Source organism: Amblyraja radiata, chromosome 21, assembly GCF_010909765.2.
Source record: "Amblyraja radiata isolate CabotCenter1 chromosome 21, sAmbRad1.1.pri, whole genome shotgun sequence".
NCBI classification, from domain to species: domain Eukaryota; kingdom Metazoa; phylum Chordata; class Chondrichthyes; order Rajiformes; family Rajidae; genus Amblyraja; species Amblyraja radiata.
This window is the reverse complement of record NC_045976.1, coordinates 18,563,146-18,582,415: the sequence shown is the minus strand read 5'-3', so window position 1 is coordinate 18,582,415 and position 19,270 is coordinate 18,563,146. Positions and strand designations below refer to the sequence as shown.

At 39.8% G+C, this 19,270-nt stretch overlaps 1 protein-coding gene across 10 annotated transcripts in view; it reads left to right on the top strand.

The window, feature by feature from the left end:
- Positions 1–19,270, top strand: part of anks1b (ankyrin repeat and sterile alpha motif domain containing 1B) — a 703,274-nt gene that overhangs the window by 499,117 nt on the left and 184,887 nt on the right. For all 10 annotated transcript variants that reach the window (XR_004415215.1, XM_033039691.1, XM_033039692.1 and 7 more), the window contains one exon: positions 11,249–11,382. Coding sequence is in view for 9 of the 10 variants with exons in the window: in XM_033039691.1 (XP_032895582.1) it covers positions 11,249–11,382 (134 nt within the window). In the remaining variant the exon portion in view is untranslated. The remainder of the gene's footprint in view (positions 1–11,248; positions 11,383–19,270) is intronic.

Sequence of the window (19,270 nt, the reverse complement as noted above, 5' to 3'; positions counted from 1 at the left end):
AAGCTCTAATCCATAGCTATCTTTGTGTCCTGCATTATTAAAATGAATGGGAGAAATAATGCCGGCAGTGAAATTTTCGATCTACCTCAGGAAGTGACTTACAGCAATTTCCTGCCTTCACAACAGTAGCAGATAAGCTGTCATACTTGTCCACTATATTGATATTCTGATGCAATATGTGTACTTAGTTAAATTCAAAAATTAACAATACTACCAGATCATTTTTCATTTTCTTTATGATATATGACAGGGCTGCTAGAACTTCAGTTTCATTCTCCATGCACTCACAACAAAGGAATCGGCGTTTCATCTAACAATTGTTTATTTGCTTCAAGCAATATTAAGAAAAAAAATATTAATGCATTTAAAGAGCATTTGATAATGTCTGCAGGACGTGTCAACGTGATTCACAACCAATTAATTACTTATAAAATATAAGTCATAGTTTGTCTGCAAATGTGCCAGTTAATTTAAGTAATAAATGGGTTACTTTCTAAAGCAAAAGTTGAGCGAGGAATTGTGTTGACCAAGACCGAGGCAGATTTTCTGCTAATCCTGAAACACTTGCTAAAGAGTCAACTGTTCCATTAGCTGAGTGATACTGATTCTAGACATTCATGCTGGGTAGACATATATCGGGATCTTTTATGGGCAGTGGTTAAAATCAGTGGGAAATATGGATTCACTAATATCAATGAGGCCCACAAATTTGATCTGTCTTCAGCTGCATTTTACATGTGTCAGTACTGGGGATAGACTATCTCCATAATTTAGAAACCATTTTCTCTGTTCTTTGTACTTATCCTTTGATCCCCTTTGAAGTAGGGTAGTTGAACAGATGCCAACACATGCCATGGTCATGCAATAGTGGACAGCTGAGTCAGCACTTATTTACATCCAGCATTAGGCTGTTGCCTAAGGTGAGAAAGTGAAAAAGAATGGAAATTTGAAAACAAGGATTTATTGTGAAATGGAAGTCAAATTCCAGATGGTATTTTAAAATACAAAATCTGCCCTGCATCACATGGAACGGACTGCAAGCACAACCACTGTGCCTGATGTCAAAGATAATTTTTGGAGGTCAATGTGTAATCTGTACTTACTTAAAACGTGTGCATTCTGTGGAATGTTAGTCCATTTATAAACACTGTCAAATTGTCCATCTCCAACTCCATCATTCTTTAAAATTATAAGTATGACTTTTGAATCCATTTGATGTACAAGAATAAAGCTAGAACCCCTGTGGATGTGATATTTCACCAATAATTTTATCTGAAATCATCACTCCTGCATTATTCAAGAATGTAAGTCTATTGAATAAATCTCATAACCAGAAAGTCCCTCATGCATTACTTCTGTTTATTAATATTTCCTATTTGCCAGTCAAACAAAAAATAGAAAGCAGATGTGCTGGACTTTAATATTATTGTCACTCCATGCTATGGATATTTTCTTTGGGGAAAGGCTGTGTTACTAAATAAAGATCGTGAATTCATTATTTCTCCAGTTTGTATTGTATGTTCCTGCAGCATTGTGTGCATTATGGCTATGCTGTAAAAATAAAGGAAATGCTATTCCTCTGGGAACATCCCATCTCCTTCTATGCACGTTGCAGGAAACCAAACATCAAAGAAAAGGTGTTATTACATAAGAAAATACACCAATTAAAATTTGAACTTGAAGTGGAAATGCAGCTCAGGCATTCTAATCTATGTAATTCCTCTAATGTTAGGAACCATTAATAATGTATGATAACCTATGAATTGAATGAGACACTTTTATGTAGGCAGAATGGAATGCTAGCACCAGAACTATCCTGTAAAAATCACTAATTTGATAAAACTGAATTTGAAAGTGCCCTAATGTTCTTCCTACTTTGACGGACGGTGGTAATTCCTGGGCTGTGTGTTTCCTAAAGCCAGCTGCATAAACATCCAATAACTGTTTGCCACACCGATCGCAGAATGTCTTGGAACATCTGGCTGCCTTACTCTGGAGGAACAATGTGATCATCATTCCCCGTGACCAGCCACCACACCCTTCCCCTCCTCACCCCCCCCCCCCTCCCCCTCCCCCGCACTTCATCGCATCATCCTGGGGTTCCTGCCTCACTGACTGATGATGCGATGAAGTGCTTAAAACAATAAGGTTGAACACAATGATGAAATAAGCAAACATTATTGTCTAGATGTATTGATCATTGGAATATACAGTAAAGGGCCTGTCCCACTTGGACGATCTCCACCGCGACCTCTGGCGAGTTTGCCCGCGAGCCATAGTCGCGGCAAGGTTACCACGAGGTTGTAGGAGGTCTTCGTTACGCTCCTTCATGGTTGAGAGTGGTCTCCGCGTAGTCGATGCTTCAGCTAGGTCGCAGCGTATTTTTCAAAATGTTAAAAATTGACCACGACTAAAAATAGGTCGCCGTGGGAAAAAATCAATATTTTTTTTAGCCGTAGGTCTAGTCGAAGTCGGTCTTAATAAGTTGTGATGCTAGTCGTAGGTAGTCGAATGTGGTCGAAGGTAGTCGAAGGTAATTGCTCCGGGGTGAAAAAAAGGTCAGTGGGAAAAAAAGGTGATTTAAACAGCAGAACGTCACCTCTGTCACTACAAGGCATGTTCATTCAATGCTGGAGAGTTTTTTGGAGAGGTGACTTGTGTTTTAGAGATGGCACCAAAAAGGCAGCAGCGCAGGGAGAGGGCACAACCCTAAAAAAAAACGACCATGCAGGTGTTGCCCACCCAGGAGGAGGAGTGGCAGCAGGTGATGCCACAGGAGGTGATAGTGCAGGAGGAGGTAGCCCTGCATGAGAGACCCCTGGAGGAGGAGACCAGGGTGGTAGTATATGTCCCCAACACTACCCCATCCTTCACTGCCTCATTTGAAGGCAGCAAAGCAGCCCTTTCTCCTGTGTCTAACACAGCATCAGAGGCAGATGCCCCATTGGTGGTGAGGGAGAGCTGGAGGAAGCTTATGCCCTACACCTTCACCAGGCAGCAGGAGGGGGACCTTGAGGAATGGTTCCAGCAGAATGCCATCCTGTACGGAAAGGAAAATGAGGGTTACAGGGACAGGGACAAGAATGGCATGCTTGCCATCCAATGCCCCACATGTGTGCTTAAAGTTCCATCTTTTGTCAAAGCCCAGCGCCACTCTCGTCCAGTCATCTGGTGTACTGGGACAGTCCATCACATCATCTCCATTCACCCATTGAGACCTCTTCTTGTGCTTCCTCTTCACCCTTGCTCTTCCCTTTCTGCCTTTCTTTAAAGGCTGCTGAAGCAAAAGGGCTACTGCAAACAGCAGTAGTTGTATTTTTAGTAACATCCTCCAAACTAGTTCCTTCCTTGATTGCATGGTTCAGAATGATTTTAAAAAAAAACCTGTGAGGCATTTTTTAGTGAGAAAAAAATGCAGACATGACATTTTATCAGGTGATCATTTGAGCAGTAGACATTCATCACTGGTCGTTGTTGGTTTTCGGTGTGGTCCTCTGAGGTGGAAAGGGGGTCGTGCTCATTCATGGACCAATTTGCCAGAGACCATCCCCGAGTAAAACGTACATGGTCGAAGCCAGTCTTCAACATGGTCGAAGGAGGTCTTCTTCATAGTCGTGGGAGGTCTTCAACATAGTCGTAGGAGGTTGTGCACATTGTCGAGGAATTGTAATAGTAATTGTATTTGCTATATTTGTCTCATGCCATCTACGTATTCTTAACAACTTCAACATTTTCTTGAAGCCGCGCAAATCAAGTGGTCCAGTGCTGTTTTTAATTTGATGCAAAAATATGGATAGTTCTTATCTCATGATGCAAGTTTGATTTCATTCATAATTGACATTTAATGAAAGCATGGTGCAATTTAACAAATTCATGAGAAATGAAATGAAATTAGTTGTGGGTGCTTAACCCACCTTAGTTGATTATGATGAACTTTAAAAAGCATCTGACTAAATGTCAAGAAAGGAATGTTTATTTTTTGTTTTATTATATGCACATGAGATAATAGATGGGAAAATGCATTATGTGAATTCTCAGAACAATGTCAATTTAACAAAACCAGTGAAGCCTGTCTTCAATCTGTGAAATGAAATGCTGTAGACAAAAATGCTGGAGAAACTCAGCGGGTGAGGCAGCATCTATGCAGCGAAGGAAATAAGCAACGTTTTGGGTAAAAACCCTTCTTCAGATGAAATGCTGTCATTTATTTTGCATTTTCCTCTTTGGATATATTTCAATCATAGAAGTAAAGCTTTGCTGTTAAGTTTATCATGTCATGACTCAGATTCAGATTCAGATTCAACTTTAATTGTCATTGTCAGTGTACAGTACAGAGACAACGAAATGCAGTTCGCATCTCCCTGGAAGAGCGACATAGAATATGATCTCAATAAATAAATCTATTTACATGCATACAGTCATAGTGTTTTTCCTGTGGGAGGAGTGTCCGGGGGGGGGGGGGGGGGTGATTGGCAGTCACTGAGGTACAGTTGGTAAGGATGCTCTCGATGGTGCAGCGGTAGAAGTTCACCAGAATCTGAGGAGACAGATGGACCTTCTTCAGTCTCTTCAGGAAGAAGAGACGCTGGTGAGCCTTCTTGACTAGAGTTGAGGTATTGTGGGTCCAAGAGAGGTCATCTGAGATGTTGACCCCCAGGAACATGAAGCTGGAAACACGTTCCACCTCCGTCCCGTTGATGTGGATGGGGTGTGCGTGCCGCCCCTAGACTTCCTGAAGTCTACAATGAGCTCCTTGGTCTTCTTGGAGTTAAGGGCCAGGTTGTTGTCAGCGCACCATGCTGCTAGGAGCTGGACCTCCTCCCTATAGGCCGACTCATCGTTGTTGCTGATGAGGCCAATCACCGTTGTATCATCTGCATACTTGATGATGGTGTTAGTACCATGTACAGGTGTGCAGTCGTAGGTGAAGAGGGTGAAGAGGGAGTAGAGGAGGGGGCTCAGCAGACAGTCCTGTGGAACGGTGTTCAGGGTGAGGGTTGAAGAGGTGTGCTTGTCTAACCTAACAGACTGGGGTCTGTTGGTTAGAAAGTCCAGTATCCAGTTGCAGAGGGAGGGGTCGATGCCCAGGTTACCGAGTTTGGTGATCAGTTTAGAGGGTATAATGGTGTTGAATGCTGCTGTAATCGATGAACAGCATTCTTACGTAAGTGTCTCTGTTGTCGAGGTGGGAGAGGGCGGAGTGAAGTGCCGTTGAGATGGCATCCTCCCTACTCCTGTTCTTGCGGTAGGCAAACTGATAGGGATCCAATGTGGGGTGTAGGCAGCCTTTGAGGTGTGCCAGGACCAGCCTCTCGAAGCACTTGGTGATGATGGGAGTAAGTGCAACTGGGCGGAAGTCGTTGAGGCTTGCCGCAGTGGAGTGTTTTGGCACCGGCACGATGGAGGTGGTTTTAAGGCACGTGGGGACAACTGCTTAGGCAAGTGACAGGTTGAAGATGTCAGTCCAGACGTCTGTCAGCTGCACATGACACTCTAATCAGTTGGAATACTTTACAAACTCTTCAAGTTTCCAGTGTTTATTTTTACTAAAAATTTTTTTTTTAATTTATCGCTTTATTACTTTTGAATTAAATTACTTGAAAATTTAGACATGGTTTACATATTTTGACTTAATGAAAGTTTGGCCCATCAAGAAATTGAACCAGGTACTTCTAGGCACATTCCTATTGAGATTTCTTCAGCATTGACATTGTCAACACAAACCGCACTCATTTGTACCTTACCAACATAAACCGAAGAAAACGTAGGCACCTTTTCAGAGTTACCTTTAATTCCTGTAAAAACAAGAAACAAATCCAACAGAAAGTAGGGAAGGAAACCTGAACATTGATACATTGATGTGCGTATCCTCCTGCCTGTGATTTCAATGCTGTGCTGAATTGTTGTATGATTGTTGGGATTGGCGCTGAGTTCTTAGTGCACAATTTCCCCACCATGTACGGTACAAATATGCTGTGCTGTCTGTCTCAACAATGAGCCTATGCCTTGCACGGGGCTCCTTGAAAGCATGGTCATGTCGTGGTTGGGCTACACATATTAAAGGCATTCACCACTATCCATGGCAGCCTTTCCTGTGGCTAAATTGTGGTTTACTTGGAGTCAGTGATTTGCTTTAAGGCACTGATTTGCTTCCTGAGATTGTTGCTGGTGAAATGTGAAATCTGCAATCTCTGTAGGCAGATGTCATTCAGAACCACATAGATCACATTTAACTGCAACTGTCATGGTGAAACCAATAATGATGTTTTTTTAGGTTAATTTTCCTATTTCCATGATATGTTGAATGACTTTTTTTAAAAAACAAAGACCCCATAATTCTAAATTCACTCAATTTAACCTTATTCTGAGCTACTTCCAATGCAATCAAACAATCAATCTATCTATCTATCTATCTATCTATCTATCTATCTATCTATCTATCTATCTATCTATCTATCTATCTATCTATCTATCTATCTATCTATCTATCTATCTATCTATCTATCTATCAAGTTTTATTAGTCACTTGCACAGTTGTCACATTCACATTCTTCCTTAAATAAACATATATTGGTCAGTGAGGCAAAAGGAATTGTTGATGCTGGAATCTTGAACAAAAATGCTGGAGTAACTCAGCGGGTTAGACAGCATCTTTGGAGGGAATGGATAGGCAATGTTTTGTGTTGGGAACCCACAAAGCATGCCTGACCCGCTGATTTACTCCAGCACTTTGTGTCATCTAACTGTAATCTCTACTTTGCATTCCTGCTTCTCCGTGATAAACTTTCATCCTTTGCTTATTACGAATTAATCTACCTCACCCTGAAAAAAAATTCAAACTCTGCTTCCACAACCTGGAAGAGCATTCCAAAGATTTCCAATCTTCCAGGAGGAAAATAAAGTAATCTGACCTCTATCTTAAATGAAGAAAACCGAATTAAATAATGCCCTTAGTTCTAGATTTTCTGACAGGAAGTTACCCTGATCTACTATCTCAATTGGGATATTTCTTCAATAATTACACTGCATCTTAATTTTTTGCCAAGCCAGATAACTCCTCTACTTTTGTATACAATTCGCTATGCAGTAAACGATAACATTGCATAAGCTTTCCTAATTCTGAGCTATACCTACAAAACAAGCCTTTTGCAAATTCTGAACACTCAAATTTCTCTGCATCTGAGAGCCCTGTAATCTTTGCTGTTTAAATAATATGCTTTACCAAAAATGTTCCTGCTAAAATGGCCAAATGCATAGTTTTATACATATATTCCTTTTGCGAGATTTGTGCTACACAGTCAACATATACATACCTTTGTAGCCTCATTTTCTCTTCAAGACATACTTTCCTGCCTCTCTGTGCCATCAGAAATTATGTGTAGGGAACTGCAGATGCTGGTTTAAACTGAAGATAGACACAAAAAGCTGGAGTAACTCAGCAGGTCAGACAGCATCTCTGGAGAAAAGGAATAGGTGACGTTTCGGGTCAAAGTGTCTGAAGCAGGGTCTCGATCCAAAATGTCACCTGTTCCTTTTCTCCAGAGATGCTGTCTGACCCGCTGAGTTACTCCAGCTTTTTGTGCCTACCATCAGAAAGTATAGCAACCAAACGTTTGATTCCTCCACCCAAGTTACATATATATTGGAAAAAGTTGAGGCCCCAGTACTGACCGCTTTGACATTACATCTTGCCAATCAGAAAATAATCCACATGCCTACCTTCTGTTTTGTGACAGCCAACCAGCCTTCTGTACCATCATGTTACTTCTTACACTGTGAGCTTATATTTTCTGCAGTGGCTTTTATAGTGGCCTCTTATCAAATTCTTACTGGAAATCTAAGTATGGTACATTGACTGATTTCCCCTTTTGCATTTTGCTTCCTTAAAGAATTCCAATACATTGGTCAAACTTGATTTCCCTTTCCCTATAACATGTTGACATTGTTCAATTACTTTAAATTTTCCCCATCATTTTGCTATGATATTTCTGGTGATATCTTCTATAATTTTACGACGAAGTTACATTTGCTAATGTAATAGTACACTTGCAATCTAATAAAACTTGCCACAAATCTAGGGGGGCTTGGAAAATGCAAACCAATGGATCAATCATCTAATTAGCCACATATTGAGATCCTGGCATAAAGTGCATAAGGATCTGTTAGCTTACAACTTTTTATTCATTTTGTCCAGTACCACTTCCTTTGTAATTGTAATTTTCCTGGGTTCCCTATAGCCTTGTCGTGTGCTATAAATGTTCCTTATTAACCTAGTCAGTTATACTTTTTTTTTCATTCTGTCCAATTTTCCGACGCCCCTTTTATTGCACAATATATGCATTTTCTTCCTCAATGTTCCCCCATCCCAGGTCTTTGCAGACTTAATTTGAGCATCTTGAAAGAAATAGCTAATAGGATAGATGAAGCATTAGTTCCAATTTTCCAAAGTCTCCAAAGTAGCAACAATTCGGGAAAGATGCCTTCAAAGACCCATCAGATTCCACTATGTTCCAAGGCTTGATATGTCTTCCTGCTCATTGCCATCTATGTGGAAAATGAAAGATGTAATTTGCATGCACTAGAATTTTCATATCTACTGCTGTAGTGAATTGTTTTAATCTATCACACGGGGATAAGTAATATTCTAATCAAGCATCAATGTACAAGGATAACATTGTTCAGTTAAGAATAGAGTCTGGAGAGCCTGGGACTGTTCCTAAATTGGTAAAATGTTAAGAGAGGTATTGTGCAAAATGTTCAAAATTATGAAAGAGCTTTTAAAAGAGTGATAATGAGAAATTGTTTCAAGTGACAAAGATCCAGTGTTTCTGATTGATTGCCAAAAGAACCAGAGATCACATAAGGAATCATTATTCGGGGATCCAGTCTTTGAAAAAGGGCAAGGACTGGATGCACCAATAACCTTCAAACGAGAATGGGATAAGAACTTGAAAGAACATTTGTTCTCAAGTTAATGGAAAAGAGGAAGGGATGGCGTTAATAGAATAGCTCAATAAACAATTTCATGCTTCATTCACGGATGTTGGCATTTCTGACGAGGTTATAGATCATTCCTAAATGCCTGAGAAGTTGATGGTGAGCCTTTGCCTTGAACCACTGCAATTTTCCTGATGTTCTTGGGTAGAAACTTAAAAATGTTGCCCCAACGTGTGTGAAAGAATGGTGATATATTTCCAAGTCAGTATGCTCTTTTGGCATGATTGATGGGGAGTTTGCCACAATCTCTTTTATCAGTACCACTTCAAATGTAGTCTTATACAGATAATATGACCTTGACTGGCTTTCCGACGAACATTAAGGTTGCTGTTGATATATGATTCCGCAGGTTCTTCTTTTGGCTTGCATTTTATTATTCTTGGTCATAGTTACTTTATTGACAAAAACAATAAACTGAACATCTAAATAGAAAAGCTGATGTTTTAGTGCAGGGGAAACAGACAAAATTGCTTTTGAGAATTGGGGAATTTCAATTGTGTTTTTCACATAATTTTCCGATAAAACACAGTCTCCTGAGCATTAGAAGGGTTTGAGTTTTGATAGAACCAGGCAATACAATTGATGCTGACTCTAGAGTGATTAATGGTATTAATTCAACCCAAGGTTGGTCAGGTTTTACACACAAATGATAGCAGTAATTTCCCTACTTTTCTTGACCAGTAATCATTGCAAAATAAACTAAAATGATTCAGTTTTGGAGGAAAAATATGAACGATAGAATGTATGTTTTGGAGGTAGCAAGTGATATCATAGCCTCCTTGAGATACATTGGTTAAATCTAAAAGATTTAAAAGATCCCAAGGCATTATTTCTGAGACCAGAGGGTTGCTTCCCTTTCATCCAACATCACTAAAGCTGAATATTCACTATTACATCATAATTTCTCGTACAAAAATGATAAGTTAAAGAGAAAATGACTCTAGTAAGGAGAAATTGGCAGCTTTATTCTCATCATTATGATTGTGGTGAGACTTCAAAAATGCTTCATCAAGAATATTTGGGCATTCAGAGCATTATAGCACTATATAGCAATATTGCTATATAGTGCTATATTCAAGCATCTTTAAGAAAACAATTGCAGATATCAGGTAGTTTAGTTTAATTTTGTTTAGAAATCCAGCGTGCGATCAGGCTCTTCGGTCCACCGAGTGTATGCCGACCATCGATCATCCATACATTAGTTCTATCCTAAACACGAGGGATAATTTTACAGAAGCCAATTAACCTACAAACCTGCACGTCTTTGATGAGTGGGAGAAACAATGGAGCACCCGGAGGAAACCTATGCAGTCACAGGGAGATTGTACAAACTCTGTACAGACAGCACCCATGCATAGTCAGGATTGAACCTGGGTCTCTGGAGCTGTAAGGCAGCAACTCTACCGCTGAGCTACCGTGCCACCCTGCAATCTGGAACATTTGCCTTTGAATAGTCAGTGATCTGCAATGTGAATAAAATAAATTCTAAATTTATTATTAATTATCACTGGCAGTACCATGGATGTTTCCACAAATGGATACTTACAGGTTCAGAAAATCAGATTTAAGAATGTTAACGGTGATAATAAGGAAGGGTCGTCAACACAATTTCCTCAAACAAATGTAATCAAGTTTTTTAATGGATTTTATTCAATCAGTTAGTAAAAGAGTTTTCATAAAAATCCTGTGATCCCCAGTTTAGTAGAAGGAAGCTCACAATGTTAGTTCACCTTCACACATTCTGATAGATGTATATCACTTGACCAGGCAATGATTAGAAGAATCCAGACCTTATACAGGCTGATGTAGGGATTAGTGTTGATGGGCAAAAAAGTCACATGGATATGGTGGGTCAATGGGTCCATTTCCGCACTTTACAACTCTATGCCTATGTGGATATCTCTGTTATTCAGATTTGGACATTTTTCTCCATCTATTCTCAGTCCAGCAATTTACCCAATTGAATGTTCAATCATTTTAGCTTCAGATTTTGCTATTGCTATTATTAGTTTAGCAGCTAAAACACTTCAGTTTATTTGACATAGTGCATGATTCATATTAAGCATTATTTAACAGTGTGAATACAGACTTGGAGTGTTAAATCCATGTTTTGTCAATGCGTAGAATTTGCAAAAACAATGGGCTAGCTAGTTATCATTTGATGATAAATCTCTTCAGAGAATCTTTACTCACAAAATATAATAAATGCTAATATATAAATGTGGTTAAGATACATTTATTTTATCTGCAGAAATTGCACCTCAAGTAACTATCACTGCACCAGGGGCTAATCACCAGAGGAAAAGTACAGGCCCCACCCCAGATTGTTCACCTCCATCCCCGGATACAGCACTGAAGAACATTGAGAAAGTTATCCGACCCCAGGTGAGTTGGAACGATATATTGTGTTGAACATGGTCAGTGTTAATAGTGATTCAATCTACCACTTACATCCACTACCAGTTTGTTTTCTTGAAGTGAATATATAATTTATTGTTGGACTTTTTGTGTTCAATCTTTGTCTATTATACTGCAAAATGCACATTAATTCTGAGCTATTTGTTCCTAGCTTGCAAAATGGTACCAGAGCCATAGAAACATAGAAAATAGGTGCAGGAGTAGGCCATTCGGCCCTTCGAGCCTGCAATTCAATTCAATTCAATATGATCATGGCTGATCATCCAACTCAGTATCCTGTACCTGTACCATGTATGCTGAATACATGGCTCACCATTTACAAGGGTCTTGAATGAATTGATCCAACTATGAATCTCGCATCAGAAGTCAATTTTACTTTAAATGTGAAATTCGGCAGCTGTTCTGGCCTAGCCAGTCAGGTAGCAAATTGTTATATAACAGGAATTAGTTTTAATCTTTGATCTCTGCTGGACAACTTATTTTTGGAGGAGACAGTAATTCCTGCTGTGTTATTGCCACAATGTTAAACGAATGATCGAAACTATAGGCCTGCTTCTTTCACCTGACTTTGTGTGGTTACTGATGAGTTAATTTGCATAAGACCTTGGTGCTTCGGTATGTGCCTTATAATAAATTGTACTGAATTGAAAAGACATTTGTTCAGGTAGGAATAACTTTGAATCTGGAGCTAATGATATGACTGATCTCCACCAGCTGCAAGTTGTTATATTAATGTCAAGGCATTCTACATGGTACCCCCGGCACATTTCTGGAGTTCTCCCTTTTCCCACAATTTTCCATCATGAACATCATGAGCTGAGGGGATGTAGGGGTTTTGATCATGTGCCACAGTTATGCCAAAGTGGAAAATACATTTACGTTTGCACGAGGATGACCTAATGGTTTATTCTACTTTAATACACATGAGAATGCTGACCCTTTAAGAATCCAGTGTACCATATGATGTGGGTTTTGATACATTGGCTTGTACCTGTCTTTTCTTTAAGATGAGTGGTGTCTTCCTTAAATGAAGAATGTTTTGTTATCAGCTCTCCATCTGTGTTTGGCTTTAGTAAGCAGTGGCTCCTAAGAGTCCACATAGTTCATCTATCTGTAGCTCAACCTATTTTAGAATTGTCATGCATGGCCACGGGTATACTGAAGGAGATATTCAAATTTGAGAAGAAGTTTTAAATGACAGGAAACAGCAGTTGTTAAAATTTAAAAAAATTTAAAATTTACTAATTCTCACCACACCTCAAACCATCACACAATCAATGGTCATGTAAATATAGCTACTATTGTTATGAAGACGACCATATCAACACTAATCTGCTTTTATATCTGCCTCTAACGTAAAATCTGCTGATGATCCAGCTAGTTACCGACCCATCTTCCTCTTGTGTACATCCTACAAGCTGCTTGAGCGCCTCCTGCTTGCCAGGATTTCTCCATTGTCGGAACCTGTTCTGCCCAGAGAGCAAGCTGGTTTTAGACCTGGTAGAAGCAGCGCTGATCAAGTCCTTGCCCTCACCACCAATATAGAGGCTGGCTTCCAACGTGCCCTGAAAATTGGTGTTGCTCTCGTCGATCTGTCATCAGCTTATAACACCGTGTGGAGACATGGTCTGTTGCTGTAAGCTTCCAGAATCTTGAAGTGCCAAACCACCATGCGTGCTCTTTCATCCACCCTCAGCAACCGTAGATTTAGGGTCTCGCTTAGGACCCTGAATGATGATCTCCCCCAGGGCGCTGTCCTAGCTCCCCTACTCTTCAACATTTATGTGAGTGACATGCCAACTACCTCGTCCAGGTACTTTGGATATGCAGATGACCTTGCCCTTGCCTATCAGGGAGCTGCCCTTGAGGATATCGGCAGAGTGCTAACCCAAGACTTGAAGTGGATGGAGGAGTACTTCACCTTCTGGTGACTTTGCCTAACCCATCGATGACAACTGTCACTGCCGTTCACCTCAGCAATCGGCTCACCAATGCAAAGCTCCGAGTGTCCTTTTGTGGTAAGCTGGTGAAGAATGAAGAATTCGGCAAGTACCTCGGAGTCACCCTGGATTGCACCCTCACCTATCGTGAACAACTGAAAAGGGTGGATGATAAACCGAAAGTAAGGGTCAACATCATCAGGAAACTTGCAGGCAACAGCTAGGGATCCAATGCACACACCCTCCGCAAGCTTAGCCCTAGTCTACTCAACAACCGAGTTTTGCTCAACAGCTTGGGCTAATAGCTGCCACACCAAACAAGTTGACACTGTCCTTAACTCTGCAATGCGGGTCATCACAGAGACGCAGAAGTCAACACCTTTGCCGTGGCTCCTTGTCCTCTCTCATATCGCCCCTCCCAGCATACGGAGAGGATGTTGAAAGATTGGTGCACCATCCAGGCTAGCCCTGGCCTTCCCACCCATGCTGACTTGAACAATCTGCCCAACATGTGCCTGAAGTCCCGCAAACACTTCTGGTCTTCCGTTAAATCTCTGGAAGACTTTGACTCCAAGACTGAGTGGCGCAGAGCCTGGAAAGATGCCAAAGGCAACAATGGGGAGGTCATCACAGGCCCCACAATGAAACCACTGGGTTTTGACCTCCATCGCAAGCAATGGCTAATCCTAAACAGAATACCCACCCTCCATGCAAGAACCGCCCATCACTGCATTAGTGGGGGATGACAGACAGCCCTGCTTGCGACTGCGGACATCCGGACCAGACCATCCCACACATCGTGAATGACTGCTCACTGAGGCTTTTCACTGGTGGCATCAAAGCTATCCTCCCAGTAACTGATGCTGTCCTGGCCTGGATGTCTACCCTTGATCTGCAACTTTAGGCTGTGCACGCCATACGCAAGAAGAAGACATGTAAAACATTCCAAGGTAAATGCATAACCTAATGAAAATGAGTCAGAGAAAGAAGAGTGACTAAAACATTAGCCAATGTGAGAAATTTAAAAGAGAGTCTTCGAGAGAGAATCTGGGGTTGATGGTTTGAGGTTCAGAGGGTGAGTGGCTGGGAGTTGTGAATTTGAAGTTAGTTAAATGAAGCAATTGCAAATAATAAGGCCCAGATAGCTGAAAGTTGAGTAGTCAATGGAAGTGAACAAAAAGGGGAATACACTGTGGAAAGAGTCAAAGGGTTGGAGAATTCTGTGGTGTAGTGGACTACCTAACTTTCTCCATGTCTGCACACATCTACTGACCCTGCCACATTGCATTATTTTTACAATCTCCCTCCACTTCCTAGACATGAGGACATTAGAAATAAGAGAATTAAAAGCATATTATGCTTCTTGTGCCTATTTTGCCATTTAATAAGGTCATGGCAGATCTGATATTAGGCCTCATCTATTTGAGTGCAATTTCTATGTTTAGATTAATTTAGTTTTAAGATACAGCATGGAAACAGGCCCTTCAGCTGACTGAGTCAATACTGACCATCGATCACCCATTCACACTAGTTCTATGTGATCCCACTTTCTCATCCACTTCCTACGTATTAGGGACAATTTACAGTGGTCAATCAACCTACAAACCTGTACGTCTTTGAGATGTGGGAGGAAACCCATGCGGTCACAGGGAGAACATGCAAACTCCGTAGGATCGAACCCGTGTATCTGGCGTTGTACCTCACACTGGCAGAAATGCTGCCTTGCTGTGCCAGAGATCCAAGTTCAATAAATAAATTGCCTTCAAAGGCTTTATGAATTTACTGTGGTATTTCAATGTGCGTAATCTACTGAAAAATGAAGCTTCTTTATATTGTGAAGCCACTAAATGTTGTGTTTGGTTTACTCTTCTATCCTTGTCACCTTTTAAAATAAGTGCTGTCAACGTTAATGTAACTGAAACTAACTGCTTTCTTTAGTTTTGAGATATTCTTAACATTTCCTTGTAAGTGTCCTTATAAATATATCTCTGAATTAATTATTACATCAGCTCTCATTTATTTAAAATCCTTTTTTCTTGTTTTAATTGACAAAATGTATTGTTTATAATTGAATGAGTGAATGTAGTTTAGATTTTAATTACAGCATATACACATTATAACTTGCATTTATAACTTGCATTTTCATAATCAAATATTCATTACGATAATTTGTTCATTTTGCCCAACTTAATATGAATTCATTGATCTGCTTATGTGGTAATTAAAACATCTTTTGAAGCAGGAGATGTAATGAAACTGGACAATATATTTGGTTGTTAATTTTATATGACGTTGCATAATAGCAGCAATTGGGCCAATTTTCTGTGGTACATAACTCCAATTTGATATATTCATTTCTAATTAAATTATGCATGGCCTAGTTCATTCAACCACCACATCATATACATAACGTAAAATATATTATGCATCTGTGTAAGTTTAAATGCACATTTTATAGCTGGAAATATCAGAAAAATGCAAAAGTGCTCCATAACAATGTTGGGAATCGTTTTTAACTCATAGAATGTTCTGCAGTTCTGATCTTAGTGAAGACGAAAATTTAATCTTGAAACAAAGCCATCTTTCAATCACTACTCTGAATATTTGAAGTTTGTTGTGGACAAAGGTATGGTTGTATATATTTTGACTGTAGATTATCTTGGTGTACATTTTAGTACATGGAGTCTGAATAATTAATATAACTATTTTGGATCATCCTTTTGTGAAGACTATCAGTCACAAATTCTAACACCAATGTTGCCCACGGTCTAGTAAATCCTGAAACCATTGCCAATCCATCGTCACAGAGTGGACAGGAAGGCTTTTGGCACATTGCCCTTCATCAGAGTATTCAGTATAGAAGTTGGGAGGTCACATTACAGTTGTACAAGATATTGATGAGGCCACATTTAAAGTATTGTGTTCCGTTTTAGTCAGGAAAGCTGGAAAGAGTGCAGAGAAGATTTACGAGGATGTTGTCATGACTTGAGGGTCTGAGATATAGGGAGAGGTTGAGCAGTGCAGGACTTTATTCCTTGGGGTGCAGAAGGAAGAGAGGTGATCTTATAGAGCTGTATATGATTATGAATTAATTAATTAATTAATACGTTTATTGGCCAAGTATGAACACATACAAGGAATTTTCCTTGGTGCTCCGCTCGCAATTAACAACACGACACACAGTGACAATTAAGAATGACACATAAAACATTAAACATTAATAATAAAACATTATAGTTTAAACATGTGAATGAAATAAAATACCAGAGCTAAAGGAGGCTACAGACTTGGTTATTGAGTAGAGCTACTGCTCGTGGAAAAAAAGCTGTTTTTATGTCTGGCTGTGGCGGCTTTGACAGTCCGGTGTCGCCTTCCAGAGCCAATAGGCCTGTTTCCATGCTGTAGACTCCATGACTCTTAGGGAGAGAATAAAGTCAATGACTAGGAATTAATCATTTCTGGCAGACAATTTCTTGTTTGGAGTAACACTTAAATGGACTGTCATTTTCATTTCAAAGAAATGTTCCAACTTGGGTCCAGTTAAGTTGAAAATCTGAATTGAAATTGAATTGTCAGAGCTGCAACAATAGTACACAATCACAATAGGCTGACTCACTGTGACATACTTTGTTCCCAAATGTTGTGATGTTCTTTTCTCTGTTGGTTTTCGCCCTTCCTCTCCTCTCCGGAAAGAAATGACCCTTAACATGATTTCATAATTGCTGCTGGCTCACTGACACTCTCATCCAATGAGGATTCTGGCCAATTTATCTCTTCCTTCCCTGTTGTGGCCTTAATAACTCTCTTGTTCTGCTTTCAAATATAACCCTACAGGCTCTTATAGACACCTGAGAAAGTAGATGGAAGCTTTTATGTTAAAACGTCACTCTGACAGTGACAGTGCTTCCTCATTATTTTACTGACTGACAGCCTCCACTTTTGTGCACAGGTTGGCAGAGATCACTTCAACCATCTTCATTCTGACTCTGGGGCAAGAGACTTGCCAACTGAGTCATGGTTGTCAGAAAAGGTAAACTGCCCAAATAACCTTGTCATGGCTTTCAAAGTTAACGATCTTAGATTTGACATGAAACCATGAAAGGATGCAAAGGGTCTCAGCTACCTCTTAATGCAGATCATTCCATATACCTACCACCTTTTGTGTAAACCATGACAAAATGTGAGTAGAGTCATAGTTATTTATACAGCATGGAAATTATACAGCATTAGACCTTCGGCCTAACTTGCCCACGCCAACTACGCTAGTCCCACCTGCACGTGTTTGGCCTATATCTCTCTAAACCTTTTCTATTCATGTATTGGTATATTTATTAAAGAACAAGATAAATCTTAGAAACTTCCCAGAGAAGACAGAAATCTCTTTTTATCAGACAGACACATGGTTAATTGAAAAAAATTCTGACACCACAACTGAACGATCTTACTTCCAAATGTGGGCAATTTCACACGCCACTGGGTAAATCCATCAATGGTCAACGTTGATTTCCAGATGTGACTATAGAAACGTGTGTAGTTCAGTCTAACCACATCTGGGATATCCCAGCTGTTCACAAAGGAGTCTGAAGCTCAGCTGACAAGGCTGTATTCAAAGTCGTCGAAACAGAGAATTTGTTTCCCTGCAATACGATAGGACGGCAATAAGTTTTAGCCAAACAAATTCCTAATGAACTCATAATCCAAAAGAGTGGTTAGATTTGGATGATTAATTACATAAAGAAAGCTACCTCATTAACACAGCCCAAAAACTATTTGAACTTATTGACAAGCATAATGCCAGGCAAAATTAGACACTTTGATCAAAGTTTATGGCTAATTGATGAAGGCAATAGAACATTTCTTACTCGTGCAGTTAGACATGTTTCTCCATGACTTCAACAGAGGCAAATGGTGTACTGTATAACATGATCTGAATACTTACTTCCACCCACTTTTGCCAAAGTAAAATTCACTTCAATTGTTTTCTTCAAAATCAAACAGCATTGCTCTGAATCTGATTTAGCGATGTGACTTATTTATGCTTGAAATGGCAAAATAGTACATTGTTCAGCATTATGATGTCCCACTTGCATGAGTAAAAATCATCATGAAAACATCTTTTTCATTTGTTTATGCATTATATCATTGGAATTCATCAAGTGTTGAAAAATTAATTTTGTTGCTGTTGTCCTTGTTGAAACACCATACTGTTATTTTCCATTCACTGCTGGTCCCAAGCGTATTTTCACAATTTATAATATGCTTTAGGACTTTGCTCCATTACAATGGCACACAAACCATGAACAACAAACTGTCTGCAAACTTTCCTAAATCTGCTCCGATTCATTCTGTGTCACTGAGAGTTCACAACTCTGCCACATGAATATTAATGCACTGGGATGCTTCCTGCTACGAGTAATTACTGCCTTTTCAATATTTCTTACACAGCCTATTTGGGGGAGTGGCTGAAGCCAAGGATGAGCACAGTGGAGAATTGAAAACCCTGTTTTTCATTTCTAATTAATTTCACTGAAATTACACAAAGTTAAAGAATCAACGGGGATTTGAAAAAAAAATGGAAGTGAAGCAGCCACAGTTTTTTCTAAATTGAAAATCTGCAGTTTTTTTAATTTAGTAATAATTATTCAATATATGTGCAGAATATCGTGAAAGCAACATCTTTTCTTTGACTGTTATCCTCTTTGACAATGCCTTGGGGTTGTAGATGGTGTGCTTCCATTACAGTTCTCTGGGCTTTGAGGTGGATAATGATGTCAACGTGTGAGATTCTACCCCAGGTGGGGGAGGAAGTGTGTGACGGAAAATAGATACAAATAGTATCTCAGCGGGATAGGCAGCATCTCTGGAGAGAAGAAATGGATGACATTTTGGGTCGAGACCCTTCTTCAGATTGAAAG